Source organism: Meriones unguiculatus, chromosome 19 (genome assembly GCF_030254825.1).
Source record: "Meriones unguiculatus strain TT.TT164.6M chromosome 19, Bangor_MerUng_6.1, whole genome shotgun sequence".
NCBI classification, from domain to species: domain Eukaryota; kingdom Metazoa; phylum Chordata; class Mammalia; order Rodentia; family Muridae; genus Meriones; species Meriones unguiculatus.
This window is the reverse complement of record NC_083366.1, coordinates 39,492,807-39,505,289: the sequence shown is the minus strand read 5'-3', so window position 1 is coordinate 39,505,289 and position 12,483 is coordinate 39,492,807. Positions and strand designations below refer to the sequence as shown.

The following is a 12,483-nucleotide window of genomic DNA, read 5'->3' as shown; positions in this document are numbered from 1 at the left end:
TCCCTCTGAGGGAACCTGGACGAGATCTGGCTAAGCTGCTATTGATCAAGGAGAGAAGACTTTCTGATGTGTGAAACTATGGGGTGAATGCAGTTTGTGAGTTAGGAATCTCTAGAAATGCTAACTAGTGCACTGGGGCTTCAAGGCTAAGTGAGATGTTTGCCCTCATACCAGCTGTTATGGTACTGCAGCTGTCATGTAACCATAGTCTCCATTGTCAGGGCAGCTAGATTAACTCATGTCTCTTCTCTCAGGCTGTTAATACAATAGGGTTGCTTCGATTTCTACCAGGCTGAGTAGATTTTCTTTCTTATCTTTTTATCAGTAGTAATAATTCTTCCAAATTTTTAATTAATGTGCAATGATAACACATTTGTGGAATGCAGTGTGATATGTTAACACATGAACATTGTTTACTGATCAAATTAGAGTAATTGCTGCTACTTGGTCTTGGTGAGGCTGGACATCTGGGGGACCACTGTCATCACCATTTTACTGTCTTATAAGGCTCTGAGCTCCTTCTTCAAGCTCTTCACCCAGTGTGTCCTATTATCATGAATGGCTGTTGTGTGCTGTGCTGAAGGACATTAGGTCTTAGACTATCTTCAGGCAATTGCTGCCATTTCTCTAGTTACAGCCACAGCCGTTCTCTAGCCTTCAACTTCCAGAGTTCTACCTTTGGGTAATCAGTTTTCACACTTTTAGGCATGGATAGGGCTTTACACTTTCACAGCTACCTCTCCAGTCTCAGTTTTCTCCTTTAGGACAAATGTCACACTGCAGTTCACCCATAATTACTTCTCATTGTTACACTAAGCCTCTGACAAGAAGCAGTTGGAGGGAGAAAGGGCTTATTCTGGCTCAAAGCTTAAAGTTAGTCCAGCTTGGCAGGGAGCACAGTATCAGGAGAGTGGGACAGTTGGTCACATTCATCAGCAGACAGGAAGCAGAGACAATGCTGATGCTCAGCCCCTTTTTCCTAGGATCATGGGCCCAGGCTCATGATTCCCAGGATCATGATCCTGCTACCCACATCCAGGCCAGGTCCTCCCACCTCAGTTAAAACCCACTGGAAACTCTCACTGAAACACCCAGAGGTGAGTCTCTCCCATAATTCTGAATCCACTCAGGTTGACAGTGAAGATTAACTTGTGCACACAATTCCCCAGAACCCAGGACAGCAGGGCTGGCCCAGGTTGAATGTGCTTAGAAAGCTTTACATTCCCTCCGTTCCTCTGCTTCCTATCAGTCATCAGGGTGTGCTAACTTTATCTTTGCCCTGTCTTGTTGTTTCTTTTTGGTTTGTTTTGCCCCAGGGTCTCCTGTAGGGGAGGCTGACCTCAAACACTCTTTGCAATTGAGAGTGTTTTGAAGCCCTGGTTCTCCAGCTTTTACTCCTGGAGAAGTATGTAGGTTACAGGTTTGTGCCAGTATGCCTGGCTTTGCTTCTTTTTATCTTTGAGATCACTGGCAGAGAAATATGTCTGGACATTGGTGTGTAACCAGGTCTGGAATGATGAGGCCCCATGAGTAGGAACATCAGGTACTGCCTTTCAGCCTCAGTTTCCTTGAATGGGAACTGAGGGATAACAATCGGTGCCTATGTATTGAACAAAGCATGCTGTGATCTGAAATTCACAGCCCTCGGTGCAATAAAGCACCAGAAATATCAGTAAGTACAACTGTCATGAACATGCTTAAATAAGAGTTGATTAAATGTTCAGTCAGAATTCGCAAATCTGTTTTAAAAGAATGAATGTTCAATATTCCCCAATACCCTCATATCATTAACAAACACTTTTATGGTGTTGTTTGTTTGTTTTTTGATTTGAGTCGGATCTCCCCATCTTCCTTTAGCCCCAAATCAGAATCAGGGTAAGCTTTGAAACACCTGTTATTATACCTCCACTAGTTTTTGACTGAAAACTTTGCACAGTAGTAGGCGATAAAGGAAGTTACCTTACTAAACAGCTTTTGACTCATTAGTGGAAACTCCTTAAAAGAGTAGGTTTTACATTGAGCTATGTAACAACTCAGGCAGGCAACTGCTCCCATTTCAGACATAGTTTTTGCAACTAAAAAGGACAATAGCACTTGATGCATCATAAAAACAATCTGATTTTCAAGGGATTATATTAATTTATAACCTGCCTCACCAAAAAATTTAGCTATAATTTTCAATACTAATTGTGAAAAGTTTTCTCCATCAGTCTTGTATATAATTAAGAAGTTGACTGAGATGGATGTGTTTTATATATGATTAGGAATCAGCTGAGAATGAGTGAAAAAAAATCTTAAACACATGTAGAGGAGGAAAAAAATGAGAGTGTGGAGAGGGTGGTAGAGAGACAGACAGACAGACTGACAGACAGAGGGATCTGAGGAATTAAAAACATCATGGGTAAAGACAAAGTTTGTCCACATGTAAGAGAAAAATATGCAGTGAAGAGTTTATGAAAAGTGATAATGGTGTCAGTTATGGTTCAGGGGAAAGCAGATGCTTAGAGAAAAGATATTTGGGGTTTGTTTCCCCTAGAAACCAGAAAAGCTCTTTCATCATTCTTATTCTCCCCCAAAAGGAAGGAGGGAACACATGCAAAGACCCTCCTGAGCTCCCCAAAGGCATTGGCTCCTGAGCAAGGAAACCTGGTGCTTAGCCATCTCTCCAGCCTGAGGAACATACCTTTGGAGATCAGGCTCAGCAAGCCCTAAGCCTCACAAGCAAACACCAGCAAAGGTGCTTCTGAGGGAAATTTCACAGCCCCACGGAGGAACATGCAAGAGTGGTCAGGTGTGCTCAGGGCAGCAGCTGCAGTGAAGAGAAGCTCTTGGTTAGTCCCTGGCCAGGTGAGCCTTCAGGGTTGTATTTGAACCTTCTGGGTTTGGAGAGTTCTTGTTTTCAGTAATCTGTCACTGGGCTTCAGGTTTAACAGTTCTCAGAGTGTGAGGGAGAAAAAAGCCATCTGTGGACTCTTAATCCCTGAGGTACAACTCTCTCTCCCTCCACAATTACTACATGGGTTTTCTCTGGAAGCTGTTTCAGTCTTAATTAGAATTTAATGACTTAGGTAACAAACTGTAGAAATGATCCTTGGAGCCACAGTCTTGAGTTTAATTAGTTAACAGAAGGATGTGCAGTTAGGGCGTGCACAGCAGCAAAGTTCTCTGCATCCACTTGCCTGTCTCCAGTCCTCTCTTCGCCTTTACTGAATCCCAAAGCTGTGAATCAGAAGGGGACCCACAGTGTAGGCACAGAAAAAGCAATATCCTGCTCTTTCCCTTGACCTGTTCTGTGGAACGACAATAAACATCTATGTGTAGAGATTCTGCTTTCTGGCAAGTCTCAATCAGGAGAGAGTTCTCCTTGCTGAAGGTAACTTAATGGTTCAAGGTCTCCCAGAGAGATTGTTTCCTTCTTTGTCCATTAAACAGCAGCATGGACCACAAGCCCAATGGAACTCATGTAAAAGATTAATCCTGTCCTAAAACAACTAAATTATTGACTATTTTATTGGTAGAGGCAGTGAATTTAAACAGGAAGCCATATTACCAGGTGACTTTAGGATAAGTTATGTTTTAGAAAATTATCTTCACTTGACTTGATACTAAATTACAGTTTATCTTGGGATGGTTTCTCTGTTGGCCTGGTACATTGTCACTAATTGCTGGCTGTCCCTCAAACAGAGGTCAATACTCTCACTGTTTAGTGGAGAAGAAGGTACAGTTAGTGATGATCACACATAACAGACTCCATCAAGACAGATTTCCTGCCTTCCATATGTTTCAAAATAAGAGCCCTTAGAGCATCATCAAAAGGAAAGCCAGGCCAGGATGGCTGGTCCCCAGGACACTGCTGATGAAGAAGTTGAAGGAGCTCTGGCTAAGCTGCTGGAAGCTGTCAGGGCCAATTACAGTGCCAGAAATGAGGAGATCTATGGTTCCTGGAGAGGCAATGTCCAGGGTCCAAAATCTATAATCAAATTGCTAAGCTAGAAAAGGCAAGGCTCATGGCAAGTGCAAGCTAATGTACACTGTTGAGTTTTTTATGCATAAATATAAGAAAAATTTTCCTTGTGAAATAGACCAGAATTCTTTCTTTCTCCTTCATTCTTATGTAGTGACCTTGTGTCTGTCTGTGTGTCTGTGTGTTGTCTCTCTTGTTAGTGTTTAGGGGCCGAATCAGGCCCTTACAGATGTTATGCAAGTGCTCCAGCACCAAGTAAAATCGTAACTTGGAGAGGACAGGAGCTCCACAAGGAGAGCAACAGAGCCAAAATATCTGGGCACAGGGGTCTTTTCTGAGACTGATACCCCAAGCAAGGACCATTCATGGATATAACCTAGAACCCCTGCTCAGATGTAGCCCATGGCAGCTCAGTATCCAAGTGTGTAGCCTAGTAAGGGGAACAGGGACTGTCTCTGACATGAATGCAATGGCTGGCTTTTTGACACCCCTGCCTCCCATTTGGGGAACAGCCTTAGCAGGCCACTGAGGAAGACAATGCAGCCAGTACTGATGATACCTGATAAGCTAGGGTCAGATGGAAGGGGAAGAGGACCTCCCCTATCAGTGGACTTGGAGAGGGGCATGGGAGGATATGAGGGAGGCAGGATGGGAATGGGAGGGAGTGAGAGAGGGCTACAGCTGGGATACAAAGTGAATAAACTGTAATTAATATAAAAAATAAAAAATAAATATAGACCTCTCACAAACCACTGGGGGCTCAAAGAAAAAAAAAGTAGGCCTACCACCTGTTTTTTCACTTCTCATGGTCCATTCTCTAATTTCATGACCCCCATATATATGCAAATATAAAAATTAAAATTTAATATTTGTATATGAGAGAAAATGTGTTTGTCTTTCTGAATGTGGATTATTTTGCTTACCCTCTATTTTCTCAAAAATGTCATTATTTTTATTTTATTTATGTCTGAATAAAATGCTATTCTGTCTCTCTCTCTATATATATAGTTCATATGCAGTTACATTCTGTTTCCTTAAAGGCAGAAGGTCCTTTCCTGCAAAACAAATGTGTGTATGTATAGAAGCAGAAACAGCAGTTTTTTAAAAAAAATTAACCCTTAACAGTCCTTACATTTGGAAGTCTAATTTTGCTTTATAGTTCTCTTAAGAACAGAGATTTTAAACTTTTAAATATAAAATTATCCACCACTATAATATTAGCCATCACATTACCTTTTCAACTTTTTTCCATTTTTTTTTTTTTTTAAGGATAATCTGGCTAAACTTGTATCTCACTATGTAAACACAATAGCTTTGAATTCACTGAAATTCACCTGCCTCCTGAGTGTTGAAATAAAAGGCACCACCTCAGACTTTTTTTTTTTTTTCTGCTTTTTAAATGTGTGTGGCTGGGGGACACCTTCTTTAACTACATGTGCCCATCAGAAGATCCTGGGTTCCTCCATAGTCTTTCCTCTGCCTTCTTCAGGTCACAGCTTATAGTGTCTCCTGACCCCTGCTAGTTATTTTTTCTCAGAGGACTTTGTCCAAATAACATAATTTCTCGGCATTTGTTTCCCAAACATTCTCTGCAGCATTCCACTCTTAGAAAACAGAAGAAATTATGCCAGATAAACAGAATTTTTTAATGGGGAAAGTTTAAGTAAATTATAACTCTTAGTTATTAGGGGAGTATTACAGAAAGCTCTTTCCTAGACCCCTCATTGACTGTGCCAGCAGCACACCAGGTGCAAATCCTTTATTAGCAGGACAAAGGGGCTGAGAGCAGCATAGCCAAGTCCTAGAAACATTTTAACATTTACTATTATGGAATCAAAGTTGAAGACTGAGCCAATGTAGAAGGAGAAAATGAAATCTCCCAAGTAATAGAAGAGGAAGCAGGCCATAAGAATGAGAACACTCCATGTAGCTCGGATTTCTGGGCTGGCACTGTTTGTAAACCTGGAACTGTAAAGGTAGAGGACACGCTTGTGATGTTTATACAGGTGGAGAGCCATGTAAGCACTGCTCCAGCCCATCAGACCCTGAAAGATGACATCACGAAGAGCCATGAGAGAGAGGAAAAGCCACTTAACTGTCAACCTGGACTTCAGCAGGTAGCAATACCCTTCAGTGACCCCAACTCTAGATCTATTCATGCTGCTGCCTGCTGTGATTTGAAGTATGTTGGAGCTTATAAGAGCATTAAAGATCCAAAGGAGGAGGAGAAAGGGAAGAACTCTCCATGCAGCCTGTGGTTTGAGCTTTCTCCACAAGGAGGTCCTGGGACTGATGGTGGCAGCTTGGAACATGCTAAGGAGACAGGTGGTGCAGATGGAAAGGCCCCGAGCCACTCTTGCCAGATAAACCACAGTTTTACAACCCGCATCACCCAGAACATTTTTGAAATGAAGTTCTGTGGCTACATATCTGACCCCTGAGGTACAAATAAGGATTGCATTTGAAAAGGCCAAATGAGTGAAGAAAAGGTCTATAGTTTTTTTCTCAGAAACCATGATAAATGTGTGCACATGTCTCACAAATATGAGTATGTTTCCAAAAATTCCAAGTCCAATAAGAGAAAGGAAGATTATTTGGTAGATGAGGTCACTCCAAACCATCTTTTGACTTCATGGTGAGAACTAGGGAAGTGCAGGTTGAGAAACACAGATGAGTGAAGCTGACATCATCTCCATGGATTGTCTGTGTATTCAACGAGAAGTTTCAGAATCATGAAAAAGGACATGATTGTTCTAGCAGACACCTGATTGCATTCTTTGCTTTTCCTCTCCTTTTTTTTTTCTTATTTACACTGACGGGTGATGATGATATTTTAGACATAAACCCAATGTTAATGAATATACTTACCTTTTCAAACAAATACTTCTTTGTGTCCCTCATCTCTAGGATTTACATTGTGATGGTGAATATTACATTTACAGGATAATTTTCTATGCTGGAAAGTCTTTTAAAAGCAGAATTGTTTTAAACCTGTAACCCATGAGGAAGTTGTCTCTCTCTGCAATGTACCCTGCCTAATATGGACAACTTTCCAGTGCACTAGACCTATTCTTAAACTGCTGAATGCTGCAAAATATTTTACTGCCTCACTATTCTTACGTGGTCATGGGTCATGGAATTTACAGGCTAACCCCTAAGTTCTGCTTTTGTGTAAAATGCTTGCTGGGATGCTTGGGACACCCGCTAGATACCCGCTACATAATGAAGCTTTGCATTGTACCCAGACAGGATATGAGTTAACCTGGCTCTAAAAATAATTGTGTGGGTTTTGCCTTTAAACATCCTTGGATAACAGCCAAGCCCTGATCCAGAGAAATCTCTGGTTTCTTCTGGCCAGTATTACTAAAGCATCTTCTTACTAAATTTATTTTTGTCCTGTGAATCTCTGAGCAACCCCACACCAACATGATCTTTTCCTTCCTAGAAAAAATGCAAACTATGGACAGTACCACACAGTCTCCATGTTATCCTGAGGAATAGGAGATGCCTCTTCCTTGTCCCTCTTTATACCTGATGTGTAGGTGATTCCTCCAAGATTAACACTTTCCTTCTTGGAGGGAAGTCCCCTAAACGATATTTAAAGAGAGGTAAAACAACAGGGTGTTTTAAGGGGGCCAGTGTGAAACATTTCATCCTTCAGGGAAGCTCCTTCTTCCAATGTATACAACCCAATAGCTTCAGGAACTCCCTGAAACTGACCATATTTACTATCCACAGAACGGCTGAAAGACACTTTCAGACAATCCCAGTTGGTTGAAAAAGCAAAGAGCAGTTAAGCTGCTAGGAAAAGGCTCAGACCGACTGATCTACCTGGATAAGAAACCCTGTAACCTGCTGAGCTATTCTAGGGTTTGGGCTTTTATGAGCTGTCATCCCTGCTAAAGTGGGCTTTAGTGATATAGTTGCCTTTCAGTCATTTCTACACTGTAAGTAATTCCTCACGCATATTTCTTTAATTAACCTTAATAAACCTCATTCAATTGTAGCTTTCCCAAAAATGTTTATTTCACTAAATGGAGTTTTCAAATTTATTACTATATAGTAGATTTCAAAAATGTGTTAACGTACATGCTTAATTGAGGGTTAACCCAGTGTGTTAGTTTGCTTTTCTGTTACGGTGATAAAAGGTGGACAAAAAGACTATTTGTGGAGGACAGAAAGCATTTGACGTCCACTTTCACATCACAGCCCACCAGAGAAGGAACATAGAGCAGGAACTCAAGCAGGAACCTGGAGGTGGGAAAGGAGGCAGATGACATAGAGGAACTGGTTTGCAACCCCCAGTTTTCCCAGCTACCTCTCTTATAGAGCAAAGGTGCACCTGTTCAGGTGTGCTGGCTAGTTTTATGACAACCTGACACAAGCTAGAGTGTTAGTGGGAAGCAGGCACCACAGCTGAGGAAATTCCCCCACCAGATTGACCAGTGGGCAAACCTGTGGTGCATTTTCTTCATTGACTATTGATTGGCAAGACCCGTTCACTGTGGGCAATGCCATCCCTGGGACGGTGGTCCAGGCTGCTGTAAGATAGCAGGCAGCTGGGAGCAGTGGCACACACCTGTAATCCCAGCACACACGGAGGCAGAGATAGGGGATCTCTATGACTTTGAGGCCAGTGGGATCTACAAAGCAAGTCCAGGACAGCCAAGGCTGCACAGAGAAACCCTATCCCAAAAATAAAACAAACAAACAAACAAAAATAATAATAATCCCCACAAAGATAGCAACCTGAGCAAGCCAGGAGGGAGCAAGCCAGTAAATAGCACTTTACCATGGCCTATTGTTGATGAATATTAATAAATAATATTCAGACATATATTTAGTAAATCCTTATTTATTCATTCATTAATAATTTCTCTAAATAACCACATACTGAGACTAAGATTTATTCAAAGCTAAACACAGATGTGAACATAATAACTATTCTATTATGCCACTATTAATCTATCTTCCTCTTATCCAAGGTCTCAAGTACTTGCCTTATCTTCTCTGGAATCTGTCCATTCTCCTCCTCACTTGCACCTCTCTCTTCTCATTTCCCGACCGCAGACCCTAGAACCTCAAACTGCCTTCCTCTTTTCCGAAAAATGCAAAGTTTCAGCATTTTTTTTTTTTAGTCAATCAACTTTAAATTAGGTGGAACAAGATTTACATAACAAGGGCAGGTATATCTGAGAAGGTGCTCCTCTGGGCAGGAACCAGATCTTGGGGGCCAGTAATTAGCAATAAAATACATAGCACCAGACCAACCCCCCAAAATTTTTGTCCAAATAAAAAGGTTCTTTTGCTTACAATAATAATCCCCATACAATAAGAACAAATATGAAACAATTATGAAAACTATCATGTAACAACAACATTTACAATGTCCAGTCCACTTGTATTTGGAAACGTAAGAGAAAGTACCCTACCATCTATCTTATCGTGGTGAGTTCAGAGTTTTGGACCTAAATTAGTCTGTAACATATCTTGTACCTACCAACCTAAAAACATCTATCAAGACCTTAAACATTCTTTTTAAAATTTTTTATTCCTTTATTTGCATTTGTGTTTGGTTTACATGTATGTCTGTGTGAGGAAGTCAGACCTTGAAATTACAGACAGTTGTGAGCTACCATGTGGGTGCTGATAATTGAAACCAGGTCCTCTGGAAGAACAGTCTGTGCTCTTAACCACTGAGACATGTCTCCAGTCCCTTAAAATATCTGCTTAACGTCTAAGCAATGAAGTTTAATTGTAAAACTATGACTATGTGATTCTCATCAGAGACTTGAGAAGGAATAAAAATGTATTACTTGAGTAAGCAGGAAGTAAGCAGGAGTAAGCAGCTTCCAAAACTAAATAAATAAATATGACAGGGACAGTTTGCTTCCTGGACAGTTACCAAAACTCTCTTGATATCATTGGAGCATCATCTTCAGCCTTCTGGCCCAGTATATCTGACAGACATGTTTGTGAAGCAGGAACTAAGGAGGACTTGCTTACCATGTCTTGGCAGAGCTTGGCTATTGAGTTGGCCTGCATCCAAGTTTACCCATTTTTAGGGAGAATTCTTTGTGTAGTAGAAGTGAAGGTATTTTCTTTGCCTCGTTGGCTAACTTGCCATAATTGAAGCCATCTCCATATGGAGATTCTTCAATGCTCTTCATCTTCGAGGTAGGCAGGGGGCGCTGCCTGGAGTTGACTTGTCTTGTCAACAAAGAGTCTTTAAAATAGTAAAGATATCTTTAAATGCCATATTCAGTAGGTCTCTAAGGTTTTTAAAGACCTGTATCTGTTTTATTTTTACATATCTAGTTATTGAATCACATTTCCTTATCCATCTATTGTCCTTAGGAAGCATATTTTTATAATAAATTAGACTAGTCTCTGACATGACCATGAGTTAATAAAAAAATTAACTGGCATTATCTGATATCCTAAACACCCTACAAGAGCAATTTTTAAAGTACTGGAAATAAACCATGAGTTTTGTAAGTACACTCCATACCAGAGAGAGACTATCAAAGATAACCTTAAATTTGGATTCTATACCAATGTATCAAAAATAAACTTTTTTGCATCAATATACAAAATTTTATAACAATGAATTAAAAATAACCTTATTTGAGAATAACAATTAACTTTAAATCGAGGAGTAGATTCAATAATCTACATTTTGTCCTATGATTTGTATAAATTTTCTATATTCCCCTTCTTTCTTTTCAGCCTCTTTCTCCTTACCTAAGAAAGAGATACATGAAGAGGAAAAGAGAGAAATCCCTGAGTCTAATCAGGATTTCTCTCTGAATAAGTGCATTAATAATTCATAACCAACCCCTTTATAATAATAAGCATTCATTACCCTCTCCACCAACCCCTACCCCCAAAACACAACCAAAATCTAGTCACCCTACCTTAAAGAAGATAGGACATCATTCTTCCCAAAGTTGCTTCTCACTGATGTGGGGGCATAGAATACCGTTTTTGGATGCCTAAATAAAATTAGAAAGAATTGGTAAGCAAGCAGTAACATTTGTGGTCCAGTCTCTAAATGTTGGGAAATTTTCAGGCTTAATAGAAGTACTGTTTGGAACAGCCTAAAATGCTAGACCAACTGAGATGAGTTGCTTTCTCTGAAGGTGTACTGGGAGCAGGTTTTGACAGAGTAGCAAGTGAAGCAGAGGCTGGTAGATGTAGGATGCTGGAATAGATGTAGCAGTGTCTTGTATCCTAGAAGATGAGTCAGGTCAAGCTTGATCCAGTTTCACTGTTGTCCAGTTCCTTGGTTCTGAAAATATGTAATTTCTCACAAGCATTACACAGTTCTAAAATTAGAAATGTATGAGATGTGCAGGATGCACAGATCAATTAAGGATGTTTCTCCTCCCTTTGTATGAGCAGAAGAAAGACAACTGTGAATTTTTATTCATGCCATGTGAAAGGATGGAATGTCATAAAAAGTCAGTCCCTCTGTCTAGGTGCCTGCCTAGAGTTTCGGCCCTGACTTCCCTGGAGGATCAATTTTCCCTAAGTTGTAAGAGCAAATAAACCGTTTTCTACCCAAGTTGTTTTTGCTCATGTTTTATCACAGCAATAGAAAAGTAACTAAAACACAGAAATAAATCTATTATTCTTGTCTTGTTTTCCATAGATTTAAATTGAGCTGTGTTTGTCATCCCTTATGGTTGTTTTGAAATCACAATCTTTCATAAATTCAATAAAATCTTTTAATGACTATACTTATAATATTTAATTGGTTAAAAGTTAGCCTCTAATGCTGGCATTTCAGTTGTATTAATGGAGAATCAACAGGAAAGAGGTGAGAACCAAACAGCCAAGAGTTAGTTTTCTTAAATATTGACTATTACTACTGGTTGGTAACAGCACTAGGGAGGCAGAGGAAGGAGGATCCTCAGTTTGAGGCCAGCCTGGTCTAGAGTGAGCTTCAGGACATCCAGAGATGCAAAGAAAAACCCTGTCTTGAAAAAAATATATACATATATATGTATATATTATATGTATTTATTATATATGTCATGAAGTTATTCTCTAAGGAGGGAACTTAAAAATAGAGAAATTGCTCACAAACTATGCAAAAGAAACAAAGAGCCAGTTGTACATCCCTTTGAATATCTTTGAACTCAACTGTAGTTTTGGTCTCAAAGTAGAGGATATGCTTATGAAAAACCGTGCAGCCAGTGTCTTGCCCACAGCACACCAAAGCACAGTAGCTCTCTGTATTATGAGCACTAGAGAAATGCTTAGTTTCTGAGAGTGTGGAAAAAATTTCAAATCTTGTTAAGTTTACTAATTTATTGTGTTCATTCTGGCATTTCTGATGGAATATTGAAGAGGTCCAGGATCACATAGAATTTGAGAATGCAAAAGAAGAGCAGGGAGAGAGCTTTATGCCATGGAGAACTCGCTTTTTTGCTTCCCTGAACTGGAGGTTCTAGGAGCAAATGGTGATGGCCTGTGCCACTGTGAGGAATGTGCCTGTGTACTCAGAAAGGTTC

At 40.2% G+C, this 12,483-nt stretch overlaps 1 protein-coding gene across 1 annotated transcript; it reads right to left on the bottom strand.

Moving 5' to 3' along the window:
* Positions 1–5,685: 5,685 nt before the first annotated feature.
* Positions 5,686–6,585, bottom strand: LOC110566078 (putative vomeronasal receptor-like protein 4). The gene has a single exon (XM_021663873.1). The coding sequence runs from the start codon at positions 6,583–6,585 to the stop codon at positions 5,686–5,688; it is 900 nt and encodes a 299-aa protein (XP_021519548.1).
* Between the last annotated feature and the right edge of the window lie 5,898 nt (positions 6,586–12,483).

Excerpts from the sequence above, each read along its gene's own strand:
- LOC110566078 (XM_021663873.1), bottom strand. The coding sequence starts at position 6,585 with ATGGTTTGGAGTGACCTCATCTACCAAATAATCTTCCTTTCTCTTATT.